Genomic DNA, 22144 nt, shown 5'->3' with positions numbered 1-22144 from the left:
CAGTGTGAGCAGAGGTGAAGTCAGTATAGCCTATGCTCCTTGGTGCTAAAGTGCCCTTCTGGAGTGTAGGCGACATTCTAGTCACTTCGATTAGTGTGGATTGAAATGACAGAATCAAAAATGGCCATGGACACAATTGAAGTGCATGGAAATTACTTCAAGGCCCAATGCAGCAGCTACATTATCAAATCATTTCTGGGTAACAATTACAATGCCTTCAGAAAGTATTCACATCCTGAATTTTTAAATGGATTAAAATGTAGATTAGTCACTGGCACAATACCCCATAATGTCAAAGTATAATGATGTTTTTAAACATCATTACAAATTCATAAAAAAAAAATAATAATAATGTCTTTAGTCAATAAGTTTTCAACCCCCTTGTTATCACTGGTATCTCTGTACTCCACACATACAGATAACTGTAAGGTCCCTCAGCAGAGCAGTGCATTTCAAAACAGATTCAACCACAAAGACCAGGGAGGTTTTCTAATAGTTCTCAAAGAAGAGCACCTATTGGTATATGGGTAAAAACAATAATTGAAAAGCAGACATTGAAAATCCCTTTGAGCTCAGGGATGCCACCATGAAGCCAATTGTGACTTTAAAACAGAGTTTAATGGCCAATAACAGACATTGATTAAAGAAGCCCCCCCGCACCCCTCTGATGGGTTAAATGCGGAAGACACATTTTGGTTGAATGCATTCAGTTCTGAAACTGACTAGGTATCCCCTTTCCCTAATTGACAGAGTGAAAAGGAAGCCTGGACAGATTTTTTTTTAAAGACGATATTCCAAAACATGCATCCTGTTTGCAACAAGGCCCTAAAGTAATACTTAAAAAGCAATTTACTTTTTGTCCTGAATACAAAGTGTTGTATTTGATTTGCCACAAACATAACACATTACAGAGTACCAGTATGCTTATAACCGTCAAGGTCTGGATAAAACGGACCCAGAATGGAGCTAAGCACAGGCAAAATCACAGAGGAAAACCCGGTTCAGTCTGCTTTCCACCAGACACTGGGAGATGAATTCACCTTTCAGCAGGACAATAACCTAAAAACACAAGGCCGCATCTACACTGGAGTCGCTTACCAAGAAGACAGTGAATGTTCCTGAGTGTCCGTTTGGACTTACATCTGCATGAAATATATGGCAAGACCTGAAAATGGTTGTCCAGCAATAATCAACAACCAATTTGACAGAGCTTGAAGAATTTTGAAAATAATCAAATGGGCAAAAATTGTACAATCCAGGCATGCAAAGCTGTTAGCAACTTACCCAGAAAGACTCACAGCTGTAATTACTGCCAAATGTGGTTCTAACATGTAGTGCCTCAGAGGTGTGAATACTTACTTAAATGAGATATTTCTGTATTTAAATTTTCTAAACACTTGCAAACATTCCTAAAAACAGGTTTTCACTTTGCCATTATGGGGTGTGTCGATCGTGAGAGAAAAAAATAAGAAGATTTAATCAATTTTGAATTCAGGCTGTGACAACAAAATGTTGAATAAGTCAAGGGGTGTGAATACTTTATGAAGGGACTGTATAAATAATATTGACATATGTATATTGTATTGAGCTGACCTGGTGTTAATGCATTATATGTATCATTTTTACATATGGATACAGTACTGAGCTGGTGTTAAAAGTATTATATTTCATTTACATATGGATACGCTACCGGGCTGGAGCTATTCTTGCCGGTGAGGATGCTGCGAGCTTTCTTCTTGGTCATGTTGAGGTTCTTCAGGTAGGCGTTGTTGACCCGCTTGGCCAGGGATTTGAGGTCCGAGCCGTTGGGGTTGGTGGTCGGGGCCGTATCTCCCGCCAGAAGGCCCGCCACCAGCTTCCTCTTCTCCGCCTCCGGCATGCGGCCGTACCGGATCGCTGGGAACAACCAGGAAAACCCCTATCAGTGTACATCCATAAATTGGGTATGCTCACAGGGTACACATCCTTGACTTTGTCTAAAGTGAAAATGAGGGAACGGAAAGGTGATCAGTGTGTGTGTGTGTCTCACCGTCGTGGGACATGCCCAGCAGCAGGCACTTCTGGAAGCGGCAGTACTGGCACTTGTTCCTGCTCTTCTTCTGGATCTTACAGCTGCGCTCACAGCGCTCGTACTCCAGCTTCATACGGATGGTCCGGCGGAAAAAGCCCTGAGAGAAAGAGTAAGCAAAGGAGTGAATAAAATAAAAAAGCTAAATGTATATTAGATAGACATTTTTAAATGATTAGATATAAAGAGCAGCAGATTTGATTGGAAAAGTTTATTTATGAATTATGCAGTGGGCGACTCCAAAACACTGACATCCTGGGAGTCTCCTGGGATGTCCTCATGCCTTCCCTCTCGGCTTCCTCACCTTGCAGCCTTCACAGGCGTGTACTCCGTAGTGGAACCCCGAGGCTTTGTCTCCACAGATCCGACATTCCACGTTGATCCCGGCCCCCGTCCCTTCCTCTCGACCCAGGAAGAGCTGGTCCGACAGCGATGGAGACGACGTCTGGGAAAGATCTGGAGACGGAGAGAGGTTCTGTTATTACATGGTCCTTTCTGAGTTTAACTAGGGACCGGAGTTTGTCCTGATCACATGACCAGACAAGGAACATCTCATATAAAATGTCTTGGTATTATATTTTGGACTAGTGAAAAAGTCCAATTACTCATATTTCACAATCCACATCAAACATGTGTAATATGAAAGCATCGAATTAATTTCTCTGTAATACTGGAACGACCGTACAGAGCTGAACGTAAGACAAGGACAAGACTCGAGTCAAGACTACAAACTAAAAAGTTATTGTTGGTGACACCAGTCTAGACAGTCTGTATGGTATTTATTTGGCTCTGAGTATGACTGGGCTATGTCAATTTACTAACGCTACCTCAAGATGTTATGTATATTTACATTTAAGTCATTTAGCAGACGCTCTTATCCAGAGCGACTTACAAATTGGTGCATTCACCTTATGACATCCAGTGGAACAGCCACTTTACAATAGTGCATCTAAATATTTTAAGGGGGGTGAGAAGGATTACTTTATCCTATCCTAGGTATTCCTTAAAGAGGTGGGGTTTCAGGTGTCTCCGGAAGGTGGTGATTGACTCCGCTGTCCTGGCGTCGTGAGGGAGTTTGTTCCACCATTGGGGAGCCAGAGCAGCGAACAGTTTTGACTGGGCTGAGCGGGAACTGTACTTCCTCAGTGGTAGGGAGGCGAGCAGGCCAGAGGTGGATGAACGCAGTGCCCTTGTTTGGGTGTAGGGCCTGATCAGAGCCTGGAGGTACTGAGGTGCCGTTCCCCTCACAGCTCCGTAGGCAAGCACCATGGTCTTGTAGCGGATGCGAGCTTCAACTGGAAGCCAGTGGAGAGAGCGGAGGAGCGGGGTGACGTGAGAGAACTTGGGAAGGTTGAACACCAGACGGGCTGCGGCGTTCTGGATGAGTTGTAGGGGTTTAATGGCACAGGCAGGGAGCCCAGCCAACAGCGAGTTGCAGTAATCCAGACGGGAGATGACAAGTGCCTGGATTAGGACCTGCGCCGCTTCCTGTGTGAGGCAGGGTCGTACTCTGCGGATGTTGTAGAGCATGAACCTACAGGAACGGGCCACCGCCTTGATGTTAGTTGAGAACGACAGGGTCCAGGATCACGCCAAGGTTCTTAGCGCTCTGGGAGGAGGACACAATGGAGTTGTCAACCGTGATGGCGAGATCATGGAACGGGCAGTCCTTCCCCGGGAGGAAGAGCAGCTCCGTCTTGCCGAGGTTCAGCTTGAGGTGGTGATCCGTCATCCACACTGATATGTCTGCCAGACATGCAGAGATGCAATTCGCCACCTGGTCATCAGAAGGGGGAAAGGAGAAGATTAATTGTGTGTTGTCTGCATAGCAATGATAGGAGAGACCATGTGAGGTTATGACAGAGCCAAGTGACTTGGTGTATAGCGAGAATAGGAGAGGGCCTAGAACAGAGCCCTGGGGGACACCAGTGGTGAGAGCGCGTGGTGAGGAGACTGATTCTCGCCACGCCACCTGGTAGGAGCGACCTGTCAGGTAGGACGCAATCCAAGCGTGGGCCGCGCCGGAGATGCCCAACTCGGAGAGGGTGGAGAGGAGGATCTGATGGTTCACAGTATCGAAGGCAGCCGATAGGTCTAGAAGGATGAGAGCAGAGGAGAGAGAGTTAGCTTTAGCAGTGCGGAGCGCCTCCGTGATACAGAGAAGAGCAGTCTCAGTTGAATGACTAGTCTTGAAACCTGACTGATTTGGATCAAGAAGGTCATTCTGAGAGAGATAGCGGGAGAGCTGGCCAAGGACGGCACGTTCAAGAGTTTTGAGAGAAAAGAAAGAAGGGATACTGGTCTGTAGTTGTTGACATCGGAGGGATCGAGTGTAGGTTTTTTCAGAAGGGGTGCAACTCTCGCTCTCTTGAAGACGGAAGGGACGTAGCCAGCGGTCAGGGATGAGTTGATGAGCGAGGTGAGGTAAGGGAGAAGGTCTCCGGAAATGGTCTGGAGAAGAGAGGAGGGGATAGGGTCGAGCGGGCAGGTTGTTGGGCGGCCGGCCGTCACAAGACGCGAGATTTCATCTGGAGAGAGAGGGGAGAAAGAGGTCAGAGCACAGGGTAGGGCAGTGTGAGCAGAACCAGCGGTGTCGTTTGACTAGCAAACGAGGATCGGATGTCGTCGACCTTCTTTTCAAAATGGTTGACGAAGTCATCTGCAGAGAGGGAGGAGGGGGAGGGGAGGAGGAGGATTCAGGAGGGAGGAGAAGGTGGCAAAGAGCTTCCTAGGGTTAGAGGCAGATGCTTGGAATTTAGAGTGGTAGAAAGTGGCTTTAGCAGCAGAGACAGAGGAGGAAAATGTAGAGAGGAGGGAGTGAAAGGATGCCAGGTCCGCAGGGAGGCGAGTTTTCCTCCATTTCCGCTCGGCTGCCCGGAGCCCTGTTCTGTGAGCTCGCAATGAGTCGTCGAGCCACAGAGCGGGAGGGGAGGACCGAGCCGGCCTGGAAGATAGGGGACATAGAGAGTCAAAGGATGCAGAAAGGGAGGAGAGGAGGGTTGAGGAGGCAGAATCAGGAGATAGGTTGGAGAAGGTTTGAGCAGAGGGATGAGATGATAGGATGGAAGAGGAGAGAGTAGCGGGGGAGAGAGAGCGAAGGTTGGGACGGCGCGATACCATCCGAGTAGGGGCAGTGTGGGAAGTGTTGGATGAGAGCGAGAGGGAAAAGGATACAAGGTAGTGGTCGGAGACTTGGAGGGGAGTTGCAATGAGGTTAGTGGAAGAACAGCATCTAGTAAAGATGAGGTCGAGCGTATTGCCTGCCTTGTGAGTAGGGGGAAGGTGAGAGGGTGAGGTCAAAAGAGGAGAGGAGTGGAAAGAAGGAGGCAGAGAGGAATGAGTCAAAGGTAGACGTGGGGAGGTTAAAGTCGCCCAGAACTGTGAGAGGTGAGCCGTCCTCAGGAAAGGAGCTTATCAAGGCATCAAGCTCATTGATGAACTCTCCGAGGGGACCTGGAGGGCGATAAATGATAAGGATGTTAAGCTTGAAAGGGCTGGTAACTGTGACAGCATGAAATTCAAAGGAGGCGATAGACAGATGGGTAAGGGGAGAAAGAGAGAATGTGACCACTTGGGAGAGATGAGGATCCCGGTGCCACCACCCCGCTGACCAGAAGCTCTCGGGGTGTGCGAGAACACATGGGCGGACGAAGAGAGAGCAGTAGGAGTAGCAGTGTTATCTGTGGTGATCCATGTTTCCGTCAGTGCCAAGAAGTCGAGGGACTGGAGGGAGGCATAGGCTGAGATGAACTCTGCCTTGTTGGCCGCAGAGCGGCAGTTCCAGAGGCTACCGGAGACCTGGAACTCCACGTGGGTCGTGCGCGCTGGGACCACCAGATTAGGGTGGCCGCGGCCACGCGGTGTGGAGCGTTTGTATGGTCTGTGCAGAGAGGAGAGAACAGGGATAGACAGACACATAGTTGACAGGCTACAGAAGAGGCTACGCTAATGCAAGGAGATTGGAATGACAAGTGGACTACACGTCTCGAATGTTCAGAAAGTTAAGCTTACGTAGCAAGAATCTTATTGACTAAAATGATTAAAATGATACAGTACTGCTGAAGTAGGCTAGCTGGCAGTGGCTGCGTTGTTGACTTTGTAGGCTAGCTGGCAGTGGCTGCGTTGTTGACACTACACTAATCAAGTCGTTCCGTTGAGTGTAATAGTTTCTACAGTGCTGCTATTCGGGGCTAGCTGGCTAGCTAGCAGTGTTGATTACGTTACGTTGCGTTAAAAGAACGACAATAGCTGGCTAGCTAACCTAGAAAATCGCTCTAGACTACACAATTATCTTTGATACACAGACGGCTATGTAGCTAGCTATGTAGCTAGCTACGATCAAACAAATCAAACCGTTGGGCTGTAATGAAATGAAATGAAAATGTGATACTACCTGTGGAGCGAAGCGGAATGCAACCGGGTTTTTGAGTGCGGAAGTTCTATTCAGTAGACGTTGGCTAGCTGTTGGCTAGCTAGCAGTGTCTCCTACGTTAAGGACGACAAATAGCTGGCTTGCTAACCTCTGTAAATTAAGATAATCACTCTAAGACTACACGCTCTAAACTACACAATTATCTTGGATACGAAGACAGCAAAGACAACTATGTAGCTAGCTAACACTACACTAATCAAGTCGTTCAGTTGAGTGTAATAGTTTCTACAGTGCTGCTATTCGGTAGACGGTGGACGTTTGCTAGCTGGCTAGCTGCTGGGCAGATAGCAGTGTAGACTACGTTAGGACGACGAAATACGAAGTTGCAATAGAAGTGCTGACTGTTTCACTTTGTTGTCCTCTTTCTTTTCCTTTTTCTTCTGTCCTTCTTTTGTCCTTATTTTGTCTTCCTTTCTTCTGTTAACTAGATATTTTTTGTTGTTATTCTTTGTAAGCTAGCTAGCTTCTTCCAGGAGAGTCCCTAGCAACTGCTTAGCAACAAGTAAACAATTCTGCTAGCAATTCAGCTAGCTAAGATAACTGTACAATGTTATGAAAAATTGTTAATTTTTCAAAAGCCTGTCTTTTTTGGTTTGTTCCTTGTTTTGTCTTCTATTGAGTCTTGCAGTTCTCTTGATTTTTTCGATGTACTTCACTCTAAAAAACCATTTAAATCTCAATATGTACAGGAGCTCATTTTTCAGCAGCTGCTCAAATTTAGAACTCCGGAACACAATGTATATGTGCAATGTGAGCTGTGTGTGCTGATGTCCATGTTTCTACATGTGCGAGTGTGTCAGGAATCTGCTGGTGTGTTCCAGCCAGTTCCTCCCTGGGGTTTGATCTCTGCTGCTGCCTGCCAAAGAGTTCTCCCAGTGGAGCCCAGGAGGTATGCCAAGAATGCTAATGGTTCGTAGACCCCATGGAATTACACTGGCTAGGAGGGACAATCAGATCTCAAGTTACGTTCCATTTCAGAATATAGAACCATGCGAGTTTTATTATGTTCTAACCATGAGTTCTGTTGCATCTGTTCTGTTTCTAGGGGGATGTCGCAACACCCTATTTAGAAGTAGAATGGCAAGCAGGGACATTCCGTTTTAAGGCCATTTCAGAAATTGGAACCCGAGTGCGTTCTGTTCTATCCACTCTGTTACACTCCACAGAACTAGAGTAGGTAGGACGGACAATACACCTCAATGTAACCATGTGGTCCTTCTGTAGCTCAGTTGGTAGAGCATGGCGCTTGTAACGCCAGGGTAGTGGGTTCGATTCCCGGGACCACCCATACGTAGAATGTATGCACACATGACTGTAAGTCGCTTTGGATAAAAGCGTCTGCTAAATGGCATATATTATATTATATATTATGTTAGAACCATGTTACGGGTGTTCTATTCTATCCGTTCTAATTCTAGGATAAAAACCTGAGGGCTGCACTGCTAGGCCAGGATGAAAGCGTGGGAAACCCAGCACAGTCGGGGCAGGCAGGTTGGGCGACGTCGGGCCACACAACAGGAGAGACAGGGGGTCTGAGTTCCTCTGTGTGGGAGGAGAGGCCTAGGCGCCTGAGGAATTTATCACGAGGAGAAGTAAGACCGCAAGAGCAGACTGACCAAGACCAGCATGGGTGGTGCTCCATGCCTCCTCCATGACCACTTTCCTCTGAGGCTTTTTCCTCAATTCATCTTTCCTCCATTCCTCACATCTCTCCTAGACTCCTTCCCAAAACCCATTGGAGAAGGTCAGAAGGGAGGCACCTTGGATTTTCTCCAAAACGGCTTAGGAGGAGGCGAGGACAGAGGATGCAAAGAATGAGCCATAGTGCGCATGCGTGACTGTCAGTCCAAAAAGAGGGTTTTAATGACAGGGGAATTTCAGTCAACTTGCTTTTCTATTTGTATAACCTAGATTCTGCTTAACAGCATTAAACATGAAGCCCCTGATTGCCGCCTTTGAGGTTGTTTTTTTTCCTCTCCAAAAGTCACATGCAGGACACACACTGTGTAGCTCTGGTGTGGTTTTCCATCTCTGGTCCCCCCATGGTCATCACTTAAAGGAGCCATCAGCAGTTGCTACATACATTTTTTTTTTTAAACCACACACACACACACACACACACACACACCACACACACACACACACACACACACACACACACACACACACACACACACCTCTATTGATTCCAAAAGAATATTATTAATGAATGCCTCAGGAACTGTCATACCCCATCAGAACCCTAAAATATAAGCTTGTTTTACACCAACGTTTGTAAACAAGGTAAATGTAAATAAGTACTGTATAGCCACAAAACATGGTTAAAACTATCATTTTGATTTCATGGAGGGTCAGTCTTTGCATCCATAGCTCGGTCTATAAATTTGAGAGTGGTTACATTTTACCAGCCCCATCCTTCAGCTTTTCACCGAAACAGGGGTGGGTAAACACTTATTGTTTCTATACTGCTGATTGCAGCTTTAAGAATGATGGTTGCCTGTTGCTCACCACCTGAGAAGAGTGTTATTATAGTCAGTGACAGAGCCTGTTGCCGTGGTGTGACAGAGCCTGTTGCCGTTTCGAGATTAACACTAGATGTTGCTTGTCTGCAGCAATACGGTTTACCTGAAGCCCAGGTACAGTGTGTAATACACGTTGATCTTGAGAAACCAAAAAGCCTAATAGAGCGGAGTGTAGTCAGACTCATTCTCAATTGTTTAAGGGAAAAAAAACGTAACCGAAAGAGCTCAACTGGTCTGACCTCCGTACTAGACCACAGCCTATCCACACTCCGGTTCTTTTGCGAATTTGCCATCTCCCACCTGCCAAGGCCAACACAAGCATAGCTTTACTGGCCAGAGATGAAAATGTAGGTTGGCAGAGCTGGGAGAGGAGGCCAAATCTGACCGGAATGTAGGAAATAGAAACGTATCCTATAAAGAAGAGTAAAGTAAAGAATTTCTGGACCAGAGTTTCCCAAACTCAGGGGCCACTGGTGGAGGAAAGTGGGTACAGTAACTGGCTGGTCTGACAGTGGTTGGTATGATGGCTCAGAGGGAGAGCAGCTCAACGTTAAAAACACCAACTCAGAGCCCTATACCAGGACACACTAAACTGCTCCATGTACTGAGAATGTGTGTGGTTAAGTGTGCATGTGTGCGTATATGTGGATTAGAAATAACAATCTCTCGGCCGTTAAACAAAAACAAACAGCGCTCCGTATCAAAAGGGTATCTGTATCTGGAGGAGAAGTCAGTGGCCCCTCACAAGGACACATGGCTGGCCATTCTAAAAAACGTTTGTTGGCGAGATCTATTCCTGCAGATTAAGTTAAGGCTACTTGCCGACCGTTTGTTTATAAGGTAGGCTATGTCAAGGTTGTGAAGGAGTATTGTAAAGCATATTGTGATACAAAACGTTTAAATAAAGTTTGATTTGTTATTTTTCAAACCCTGTTTAAGCCATCACAGCTGGGTATGAAACATGTACGCCCAACTCAAATCGGTGTCAAGGGAAACCAGATTTTAACACTGGGGAGTCTTTTCTGAGTAGCTCCATGACGCTTCAAAAATAGATCAAGTGTGTTACGTGAGAAGACATTGTTGCAGTCTTTGGACCTCCTGTGAGGATTTCATCATGACCCAGCAAGGTGACTTCTTCTCACCACAATCTCAATGGACAATTCATTGTTGCAATGTAATAGTCAAATAAAGCGCTCTCTTTACAAGCATGGTCACGTCGGCCCGTCGCACTGTAGGTTGTCCTCCATGGGCCTTACTCAGATATATACAATTTGCAGTTGAAGTATAATGGACCCCGATTCCGACCTGAGTTAAGAACATAATTCCCTTTTTATACACATCTCTTTAAACGTATTCTAACCCTAAACTTAAGAATGAGAATAGCATGCTATTCACCCGCTATTCCGTTTGGGGTGGAGATCTGAGAAATGAAGGTGTGGCGGAGGTGTGTCTACGGATAAGCCGTATTCTGACCTTGACTTAATTCCACCACCTTTATGCACAAGGAGACTACGAATATGGTCGAGGGAACGTGTCGGTTCAAAGTGGAAAAGGCATGTATTTGTCCCCGATATAAATAACAGCATTCTCCATGCAGAGTAATTTCTAAATGGAGAAGAGCTATTGATAAGAGCTAGGTAAACGAGTAGTCCATTTCGAGAAGGGGATTGTAAGTGCACATAGCAATCGTTTTAGACTATTTTTCCTTATTATCCCTGGAGACAAATATGAAACCAGCAAACTGAAAAATCATTCAAATGACATGCATTGCGGACCCTTTTCCACAGAGAAATGGGCTATAACAGCTGCGCCGTTATTCCGAATAATAATTGTATGTCCTCATTTACGTGGAAGACATTTGGACACCCAAGCGATGGGGAATAAAACAGCAGAGTTGATTCATGCGCTTTAGAATGGTTCAATTATAGCCTGTGTTGTGGGCTTCTCCCAGTTTTACTTAAATGTCTAATCATGTTCAATATTTGTCACTGTCAGGAGCCACCGTCAGTAATACCCACATACATTTATAAACCGTCACTTTAGTGTTAGTTGTTTAAAAATGTACAGTTTATATTTTGGATCATTCTGTTGACCTTTCCTGTGTCACGTCTGTAAGTTGTTCCTGAGTGTCGCAAGCTTTAGTGGATCATATTAGGCTAACGTTGTGCAATAATGTTGGGACATGTAGCCTATTTTAATCATTATGGAATCCAGATCACACATAGGAGACTAAACTCGGAGCACGATTCACGACGACTGGACCCGTTGTCATACAGTTCCATGATCAGAGAGAATTAGGGTAGATTTATAGAACTATAGTTCAACCCCTATTGTACCATTTCCCCCCCTACCTTCCAATAGTTCATGGCTATGACAACTTTCAGGATGAATCAAACCACTAGTTTTTATTTGTCAATATATTTTGACCGTAAAGGCTCTCCAAACCTGTTTTTTAAATTCATACTTACTTTCCTAAACCTAAAATGTACCTAAAATAATCTACAAGACTATTTTTAAATCTACTAGTTGGTGTTGAAACAGAAACAACGATGGATAGATGGCAGTCTTTAATTGATCCCTATTTTCTGAACCCGTTCAATAGACTGTCGACAAAATTCTAATTAAAAAAAAAAGGTACACCGCATTGAAAAGGGACAGCCTAAGATACATTTTTAATCTGTTGAATTGATTCAGTGCGCACAAGGGAATATCGCCTGCAAAGCATGTTACGTGACTGAATAAGAGAAGTCTGAATACCAAATACTGAGAAGTACATAGGAAAGGCGTAAATTCTTAATTCGGATTCTGCCCCTAAGTCTTTTTGCTGGAAAACATTGACAGGCTACGGAGCACAATTTCTCTCTCAGAGAGTATAAACACAGACAAAATGGAGGTAAAGGCCGACTGTACAGTCAAAACAGTTCTAGATTGCAGAATTGATTTCTAGATCAGCACACCGTTTTAAATCAGCACAGCAAGTTCTAGATCAAAATCCAATCTCATTTTCCACATGCTTCGCAAACAGGTGTAAACGAACAGTGAAATGCTTACTACCAAGTCATTTTCCAACAACGCAGAGTTAAAGATAAGTGTAATTTTAAAAATTATAATATTGACATAAGGAATACATACACAGTGAATAACAAATAACAATAATGAGTAAAAATAACATGGCTATATACAGGGAGTACCAGTACCGAATTGATGTGCAGGCATACGAGGTAATTTGAGGTAGACGATTTTTATTTTTATTTTAATTGTATTTTTTTACCTTTATTTAACCAGGCAAGTCAGTTAAGAACAAATTCGTATTTTCAATGACGGCCTAGGAACAGTGGGTTAACTGCCTTTTCAGGGGCAGAACGACAGATTTGTACCTTGTCAGCTCGGGGATTTGAACTTGCAACCTTCCGGTTACTAGTCCAACGCTCTAACCACTAGGCTACCCTGCCGCCCCTATGTACATAGAGGTCGACCGATTAAATCGGAATGGACAATTAATTAGGGCCAATTTCAGGTTCATAACAATCGGAAATTGTTATTTTTGGACGCCGAAAATACATTTACTTTTTTTTAAATTTTTTATACCTTTATTTAACTAGGCAAGTCAGTTAAAAACACATTCTTATTTTCAATGACGGCCTAGGAACGGTGGGTTAACTGCCTCGTTCAGGGGCAGAACGACAGATTTTCACCTTGTCAGCTCGGGGGATTCAATCTTGCAACCTTACAGTTAACTAGTCCAACGCAATAATGACCTGCCTCTCTCGTTGCACTCCACAAGGAGACTGCCTGTTACGCGAATGCAGTAAGCAAAGTTAAGTTTAATGCTAGCTAGCAACTTAACTTATAAAAAACAAATCAATCATAATCGCTAGTTAACTACACATGGTTGATGATATTACTAGATATTATCTAGCGTGTCCTGCGTTGCATATAATCTGACTGAGCATACAAGTATCTGACTGAACGGTGGTAGGCAGAAGCAGGTGAGTAAACATTCATTCAAACAGCACTTTCGTGCGGTTTGCCAGCAGCTCTTTGTTGTGCGTCAAGCATTGAGCTGTTTATGACTTCCGAGATGAGGCTGGTGTAACCGAAGTGAAATGGCTAGCTAGTTAGCGCGCGCTAGTAGAGTTTCAAACGTCACTCGCTCTGAGCGTTCTAGTAGTTGTTCCCCTTGCTCTGCATGGGTAACGCTGCTTCGATGGTGGCTGTTGTCGTTGTGTGGTGGCTGTTGTCGTTGTGTGGTGGCGGCTGTTGTCGTTGTGTGGTGGCTGTTGTCGTTGTGTTGCTGGTTCGAGCCCAGGGAGGAGCGAGGAGAGGGACGGAAGCTATACTGTTACACTGGCAATATTAAAGTGCCTATAAGAACATCCAATTGTCAAAAGGTTAATGAAATACAAATGGTGTAGAGGGAAATAGTCCTATAACTACAACCTAAAACTTCTTACCTGGGACTATTGAACACTCATGTTGAAAGGAACCACCAGCTTTCATATGTTCCCATGTTCTGAGCAAGAACTGAAACGTTAGCTTTCTTACATAGCACATAGCACTTTTACTTTGTTTTTGCATTATTTAAACCAAATTGAACATGTTTCATTATTTACTTGAGGCTAAATTGATTTGATGTATTATATTAAGTTAAAATAAGTGTTCATTCAGTATCGTTGTAATTTGTAATATTACAAATAAATAAATAAAATAATTTTAAAATAAAAATCGTCCGATTAATCGGTATCGGATTTTTTTTGTCCTCCAATAAATCGGTATTGGCGTTGAAAAATCATAATCGGTCGACCTCTAGTACATATACACTGAGTATACAAATCATTATGCTCTTTCCATGACAGGCTGACCGGGTGAAAGTTATGATCCCTTATTGATGTCAAATCAGTGTAGATGAAGGGGAGGAGACCGGTTAAAGGAGGATCTTAAGCCTTGAGAATATTGAGACATGGATTGTGTTTGTACACTACCGTTGACAAGTTTGGGGTCACTTAGAAATGTCCTTGTTTTTGAAAGAAAAGCAAATGTTTTGTCCATTAAAATAACATCAAATTGATCAGAAATACAGTGAAGACATTGTTTATGTTGTAAACTACTATTGGAGCTGGAAACAGCAGATTTTCTATGGAATATCTACATAGGCATACAGAGGCCCATTATCAGCAACCATCACTCCTGTGTTCCAATGGCACGTTGTGTTAGCAAATCCAAGTTTTATCATTTTAAAAGGCTAATTGGTCATTAGAAAACCCTTTTGCAATTATGTTAGCACAGCTGGAAAATGTTGTGCTGATTAAAGAAGCAATAAAACTGGCCTTCCATAGACTAGTTGAGTATCGGGAGCATTGGAATTTGTGAGTTTGATTACAGGCTCACAATGGCCAGAAACAAAGACTTTCTTCTGAAACTCATCAGTCTATTCTTTTTCTGAGAAACAAAGGCTATTCAATGCGAGAAATTGACAGAAACTCGTACAACGCTGTGTACTACTCCCTTCACAGAACAGCACAAAATTCCTCTAACCAGAATAGAAAGAGTGGGAGGCCCTGGGGCACAACTGAGCAAGATGACAAGTAAATTAGAGTGTCTAGTTTGAGAAACAGAAGCCTCACAAGTGCTCAACTGGCAGCTTCATTAAATAGTACCCGCAAAACACCAGTCTCAACGTCAACAGTGAAGAGGCGACTCCGGGATTCTCTGGCCTTCTCGGCAGAGTTGCAAAGAAAAAGCCACATCTCAGACTGGCCAACAAAAAGCAAAGATTAAGATGGGAAAAAGAACAGACACTGGACCAAGGAAGATTGGAAAAAAGTGTTATGGACAGACAAAACTAAGTTTGAGGTGTTCGCATCACAAAGAAGAACATTTGTGAAACACAAAAACATAAAGATGTTAAGCATGGTGGAGGCAATGTGATGGTCTGGGGGTACTTTGGTGGTGGTAAAGGGAGATTTGTACAGGGTAAAAGGGACCTTGAGAAGTGATTGGAATGGAGCGATAGGAAGGCTATCACTACAATTCCCATCCTACAAAAGGACAATGACCCAAAGCACAGCTCCAAACTATGCAATAACTATTTAGGAAAGAAGCAGTCAGCTGGTATTCTGTCTATAATGGAGTGGCCAGCACAGTCACCAGATCCCAACCCTATTGAGCTGTTGTGGGAGCAGCTTGACCATATGTTATGTAAGAAGTGCCAATTTTTCCAATTCCCCTGACTCTTATTTTGGTGATGGTTGGTTCTCAGATTATAATAATATAGATATATTATATAATAATAAATATATATATGAAAAATATATATATAAATATAAAAATAAATAAAAAATATATATATATATATTTTTTTTAGGGTTTCTATGACAGAAAAATCCCCGTTGTCATGATAATTACATGCCGATACGATATGCATCCCAAGATTCTAAATGCGATTCGATACTGTGATTTTATTGCTATTTGATGTTCCAAACATATTTCTCATGTATGCTGCAGCGGGACAAGAGACCGCCATTAGTCATGGAAATAGGTGCTGACCACAAATTGGCTCCCTATTTTTTTTAAATGTAGAAATTAACTATGAATGAAAAATACTGGAGTTTGTGCAGGTACAGCAAACTAGACCAAAAATGATATTGCTATATCGTCAAAAATAATATCTCAATACGTAACTGTATTGATTGCCCCCATAGGCACTAAGTTCTAGATCAGAACAGCGCTACACTGAACAAAAATAAAACGCAACATGCAACAATTTCAAAGATTTTACTGAGTTACATTTCATATAAGGAAATCAGTAATTTTAAATAAATAAATTAGGCCCTAATCTATGGATTTCACATGACTGGGAATTGGACACGGATAACTTTTTAAAAAGAAAGTAGGGGTGTGGATCAGAAAACAAGTCAGTATCTGGTGTGATCATCATTTGCCTCATGCAGCGATCAGGCTGTTGATTGTGGCCTGTGGAATGACTGTGCAAAGTTGCTGGATATTGGCAGGAACTGGAACACTGTCATATAGCTCGATCCAGAGCATCTCAAACATGCTCAATGTGTGACATGTCTGCTGAGTATGCAGACCATAGAAGAACTGGTATATTTTCAGCTTCCAGGAATTGTGTACAGATCCTTGCGACATGGGGCTGAGCATTATCATGCTGAAACATGAGGTGATTGTGGACGATGAATGACATGACAATGGGCCTCAGGATTCAAATTGCCATTGATAAAATTCAATTTTAGTCAACGTACATAGCATATGCCGGCCCATAACAGAACCGCACTGGCACCATGGGGCACTCTGTACACAACGTTGGCATCAGCAAACCGCTCGCTCACATGACACCATACACGCAGTCTGCCCGGTATAGTTGAAACCGAGAATGATTTGTGAAGAACACACTTCTTCAGCGTGCCAGTGGCCATAAAAAGGTGAACATTTTCCCACTGAAGTCAGTTACAACACCAAACTGCAGTCAGGTCAAGACCCTGGTGAGGACAAGAAGCATGCAGATGGGCTTCCCCGAGACAATTTCTGACAGTTCGTGCAGAAATTCTTTGCTTGTGCAAACCCAGTTTCATCAGCTGCCTGGGTGCTTGTCTCAGACGATCCTGCAGGTGAAGAAGCGGGATGTGGAGGTCTTGGACTGGCGTGGTTACACGTGGTCTGTGGTTGTAAGGCCGGTTGGACGTACTAACAAATTCTCTAAAACGACATTGGAGGCGGCTTATGGTAGAGAAATTAACATTCAATTCTCTGGCAACAGCTCTGATGGACATTCCTACCATCAGTTGCACTACAATTGCACGCTCCCTCAACTTCAGACATTTGTGTGACAAAACTGCATGTTTTAGAGTTGTCTTTATTGCATGGAAGTAAACAAACATGTGCACTAAATTTGAGAGAAATAAGCTTTTTATGCATATGGAATATTTCTAGGATCTTTTATTTCAGCTCATGAAACTTGGGACCAGCACTTTACATAGTGTATATATTTTTGTTGTGTTTATATTTTTGTTCAATATAGATCAGAATACTGAGTTCTAGATTGGAACATAGTTTTTTAAAGTCAAGTTAACGAGGGGACTCGTTATAGGAGCCATGTCTAAAAGTAAACGTCAAAGGGAATTTACTGTGTGAGGAGTGAAAGGTGATGCTGTGTGTTCATACTATAAAGAACAGCCCTGTCACTGACTGATCAACACAGACGTAGCACACACATTTCACTAATAATCTTCAACTAGTACAAAGCTATCGAAGTTATGATTCTGTCCACAGTGGAGATTCCAGTTGTGTGAGGGAGTGTGTGCGTCTCTCTCACCTGTGCAGCTGCTGGAGGGGGCAGGGCTATCCGTATTGGAGTTGCTCTGGCTGTTACTACTCCCCTTCTGTTTCCCCTCCTCTATCTCCTGATCCTGAGAGCCCATTTCCCAGGAGCAAAGGACGTCCTCCCCCTCAGGCGACACCTCCGCTCCTCGCTCCCCCTCAGTATCCCATTTGCCCAGCCCCTTTGGTTTCAGTTCCTTCAAGGCTGACTCCGGCTCCTTCTCTCCGTCCGAGGTGCACTCCCCATGTGGGGAGGCTGTCCTGTTCTGGCAGACACCCCCCTTCCTTACAGAACCCCCGACACGCCGCTTACGATCCCGCCGAGGGTCGTCGCTCCTGACCGGCGCCAAGATGGTGGCCCTGGTGCCCTCCATGCCGCTGTTTGGCTTCCCCTGACTCTCAGCCACCCTCGATCATGGTGTCACCATTCCCGCCCTGTTGGTGAGGAGTGGAACAGCCAGTTAGTACAGATCTGTTACAGATTGGTTACAGGAATGATTTATTCCAAATTGGTGGTGGTTCAGGAGGATACATTGGTGTGTTGCAACCAATCAGAGCGGTTCTCACAGAATACAGTTCAATCGGAATGCCTTTTACAAATCGAGACATGAAACACTTCTCAACGTTGTTTTAACTGGAGAGATAATGAAAGGCTTCCATGTAAGTGTAACAGGCACAGTCTCTTCTGGAAACACTTGTCATAAGAAGCTTTGACCTGGTCCCATTCAACAGAACCCTCCACAGCTGAGACAGCCTCACCCAGTGCCCCTCCAAACCAGAAAGACAGAAAGAGCCTCCCCATAGACACACAGCATATGGGCCAGGTTAGAGGTCTCCGATGCAGGCCTGGAGTTGGCCTGCTGCAGATGAGCACCAGCTGTTAAACTCTAAACAACTGTAATTGATCCAGCTAACCACTAACAGAGGGAGCGGGAAAAATGGGGGGGGGGGATAGAGAAGTCAGCAAAAAAATAAAATGATGCACCGACACACACGCAGTGTAAATTCTGCGTCATTGTGTGCCAAAAGGGAGGAGAGTGGGTGTATGCATGAGAAAAATACACACACACACACACACACACACACACACACACACACGAGTAGGCTAGCCTCCAGGTCACAGCACGTGTGGGCCATGGGGCAGGCAAGGCTGTTTTTCTTCTACAGACACCTGTTGTTGGGAGGGAGAGCCCAAGGTCTGAGTGTCTGGTGTTGTCTGAGCTAAAGACGCTCCGTGTGCTGCGTGTGTGTGTAGGGACGATCTGCTCTTCGGATCAGCCAGAGCCACTGACCTTTCCCCACATTCCCCACTTTCTGCTGAACAGCCATGCACTTTCCCCCACTGGCCTTGGGTGGCTGTTTGTGTGTGTGCATGTCTGCCAAGTAGAAATCGGGTTCAAGGGAACAGAGACTGTAGGGCTGATTTCATTGGGGATCACCAAGTTTATCAGTCTGGTGCGTTTAGAAGAGGGAAGAGAGAATACCCCAAAGACATGGAATTTAAAACGCCTCCGCTTTGTACAACATACACACTCCAGAACTGCCTGAGGTACTGATTTTACAAGGTGTCAGAAATGGCCGATGCTTCAGATGGTATCAAGGGACCTAACGTTTGCCAGGAGAATACTCCCCACATCGGCAGCCTGTATCAGGCCGGCTGGGTCCATGGACTCGTGATGCTTAAAGCAAATCCTGACTCTGCCATTAGCATGACGCAACAGAAACCAGGATTCATAAAACCAGGTGATATTTTTCCACTTCTCAATTGTTCAGTGACCGTGCGCCCGCTGGAGTCGCTTCTTGTTTTTAGCTGATAGAAGTGGAACCCGGTGTGGTTGTCTGCTGCAATAGCCCATCTGGGGCGGCAGGTAGCCTAGTGGTTAGAGCGTTGGGCCAGTAACCGAAATGTTGCAGGATCGAATCCCCGAGCTGACAAGGAAAATAAATTGTTCTGCCCCTGAACAAGGCAGTTAAACCCACTGTTCCACGGTAGGCCGTCATTGTAAATAAGAATGTGTTCTTAACTGTGTTGCCTAGTTAAATAAAGGTTAAATACAAATACAATCTGTGACAAGGATAGACAAGTTCTGCGTTCCGAGATGCCATTCTGCGCCATTATTTGTCTGTTTGTGGCTCGCCTGTTAGCTTGCACGATTCCTGCCATTCTCCTTCAACCTTTCTCAGAGAGCTGTTTTTGCCCACAGTACGGCTGCTAACTGGTGCGATAAATAAAAACATCCATTCTTGGTAAAACCCTAGACAATGTTGTGTGTGAAAAGCCCAAGAGGGCAGATGTTTTTGAGATTCTGGATCTGGAGCGCCTGGAACCGATGATCATACCACGCTCAAAGTTGCTTAGGCCCACTAACGTTCAATCGAACAGTAACCAAATGCCTGTCTGCCGGTTTTATATAGCAAACCCCAGCCATATGACTCACTTGCTGTAGGAGCAAACCATTTTCTTGAATGGGGTGATGTACCAAATAAACAAGACACTGTATATTCACTCAATAAAAAAAGCAAGCGCCAATTAAGATTCATTTATTGAAGGCATAATATCAACTGGTTCTATTATATCGTGGAACACAATCTTAAAAACGCAGTAACCTCTGCAGAGGCACTTGCTTGTAGAAGCCAATGGCTGTGCAATGGCATATCCTCGTTTTGTTTATTTGACAGATGCTCTTATTTCTCTAGCCATAACAGACACCTATTTTATAGTTAAAATAAATAAACTTACAGAATAAAATATATATTTTTCCAAATTATAAAAAGTTGCCAGCGAGAGGTGATGCACATTTCGTGCCTCAAACAGTTATTATCCAAGAGTAATAATTTGAAACGGGGTTCAATTTTGCGAGTTGAAAGACAATTCTTTCAGGGATACAAACCACAATCTGTTATCTTTTCAATATACAAAATATTGGTTTTTATTTTTTCTGCCTGTTCTTCGTAATTTTCAAAATGGATGAACAATTCCATATTGAATAGTGCATGGTGATTCATTCCGACAGCGACATCCGTTTGGTGAGTAGGCATATGCTTAATGATTCTGATGAAAATACACTGTCTATATCAAGTTTTTGCATATTTTCAGGGTGGAACCTGTATGTTTAGGGGGGGTCTAACCAATTCTAAAAGGCACTAGCAGTTCACAAGGTAGCTTAAATCGAAAAATAGACTGGACGCAATTGTTCGAAAACTGCAGCTCATTGTTGCAAAACATATTGACCTACTTCAAAATAAACCAGTCCATTTTGAATTTGTGATAAAAGTCATAATTTGGCAAGGAATGTAGCTTGTTTATCCTACCCCACTTTATAGGCATTTATTTCTGTAGGCCTAAAGGGAGCTTGTGTGCACACTCAGCATGTGTTGTGTGAAGGGAGCCGTCGGAACGCAATTGAGTGAATGGGACACGGAGGGGAAAGATAATTTATGGAAAAAAACTGTGTGATGCTTGGCTTGGTTTCTTTTTTGTTGTGCCCCGCAATGCACATGTACAAATTAAACAGAGTGAAAGCAAATTATGTTGCCAAGACAAAATTTCACTTGCCTGTTCGGGCAACCATAATAGCCTATTTTTTTTATTTAACCTTTATTTAACCAGGTAGGCAAGTTGAGAACAAGTTCTCATTTACAATTGCGACCTGGCCAAGATAAAGCAAAGCAGTTCGACACATACAGAGTTACACATGGAGTAAAAACAAACATACAGTCAATAACACAGTAGAAAAATAAGTCTATATACAATGTGAGCAAATTAGGTGAGATAAGGGAGGTAAAGGCAAAAAAAATGCCATAGTGGCGAAGTAAATACAATATAGCAAGTAAAACACTGGAATGGTTGATTTGCAGTGGAAGAATGTGCAAAGTAGAAATATAAATAATGGGGTGCAATGGAGCAAAATAAATAAATAAATACAGTAGGGAAAGAGGTAATTGTTTGGGCTAAATTATAGATAGGCTATGTACAGGTGCAGTAATCTGTGAGCTGCTCTGACAGCTGGTGCTTAAAGCTAGTGAGGGAGATAAGCGTTTCCAGTTTCAGAGAAGTTTGTAGTTCGTTCCAGTCATTGGCAGCAGAGAACTGGAAGGAGAGGCGGCCAAAGGAAGAATTGGTTTTGGGGGTGACCAGAGAGAAAAACCTGCTGGAGCGTGTGCTACAGGTGGGTGTTGCTATGGTGACCAGGGAGCTGAGTTAAGGGGGGACTTTACCTAGCAGGGTCTTGTAGATGACCTGGAGCCAGTGGGTTTGGCGACAAGTATGAAGCGAGGGCCAGCCAAAGAGAGTGTACAGGTCGCAGTGGTGGATAATATATGGGGCTTTGGTGACAAAACGGATGGCACTGTGATAGACTGCATCCAATTTATTGAGTAGAGTGTTGGAGGCTATTTTGTAAAATGACATCGCCGAAGTCGAGGATTGGTAGGATGGTCAGTTTTACAAGGGTATGTTTGGCAGCATGAGTGAAGGATGCTTTGTTGTGAAATAGGAAGTCAATTCTAGATTTAACTTTGGATTGGAGATGTTTGATGTGAGTCTGGAAGGAGAGTTTACAGTCTAACCAGACACCTAGGTATGTGTAGTTGTCCACATATTCTAAGTCAGAGCCATCCAGAGTAGTGTTGTTGGACAGGCGGGCAGGTGCAGGCAGCGATCAGTTGAAGAGCATGCATTTAGTTTTACTTGTATTTAAGAGCAATTGGAGGCCACGGAAGGAGAGTTGTATGGCATTGAAGCTCGCCTGGAGGGTTGTTAACGCAATGTCCAACTAAGGGCCA

The 22144-nt window shown here is 43.9% G+C and overlaps 1 protein-coding gene across 2 annotated transcripts in view; it reads right to left on the bottom strand.

Moving 5' to 3' along the window:
* LOC118388849 (peroxisome proliferator-activated receptor delta-like) overlaps window positions 1–22144 on the bottom strand; it is a 46947-nt gene that overhangs the window by 6646 nt on the left and 18157 nt on the right. Inside the window, exons 2-5 of one of the 2 annotated variants that reach the window (XM_035778374.2) lie at window positions 17355–17794; window positions 2373–2524; window positions 2030–2168; window positions 1691–1896 (exon numbers count right to left, since the gene is read on the bottom strand). In XM_035778374.2, coding sequence (XP_035634267.1) covers window positions 1691–1896; window positions 2030–2168; window positions 2373–2524; window positions 17355–17733 — 876 coding nt within the window. In that variant the 5' untranslated portion in view covers window positions 17734–17794. Of the gene's footprint in view, window positions 1–1675; window positions 1897–2029; window positions 2169–2372; window positions 2525–17354; window positions 17795–22144 lie in introns of both variants that reach the window. The other variant, XM_035778373.2, reaches the window with a different exon arrangement.

The sequence above is a fragment of the Oncorhynchus keta genome, chromosome 10, assembly GCF_023373465.1.
Source record: "Oncorhynchus keta strain PuntledgeMale-10-30-2019 chromosome 10, Oket_V2, whole genome shotgun sequence".
In the NCBI taxonomy this organism is placed as follows: domain Eukaryota; kingdom Metazoa; phylum Chordata; class Actinopteri; order Salmoniformes; family Salmonidae; genus Oncorhynchus; species Oncorhynchus keta.
This window is presented reverse-complemented; position numbering and strand designations above follow the sequence as displayed.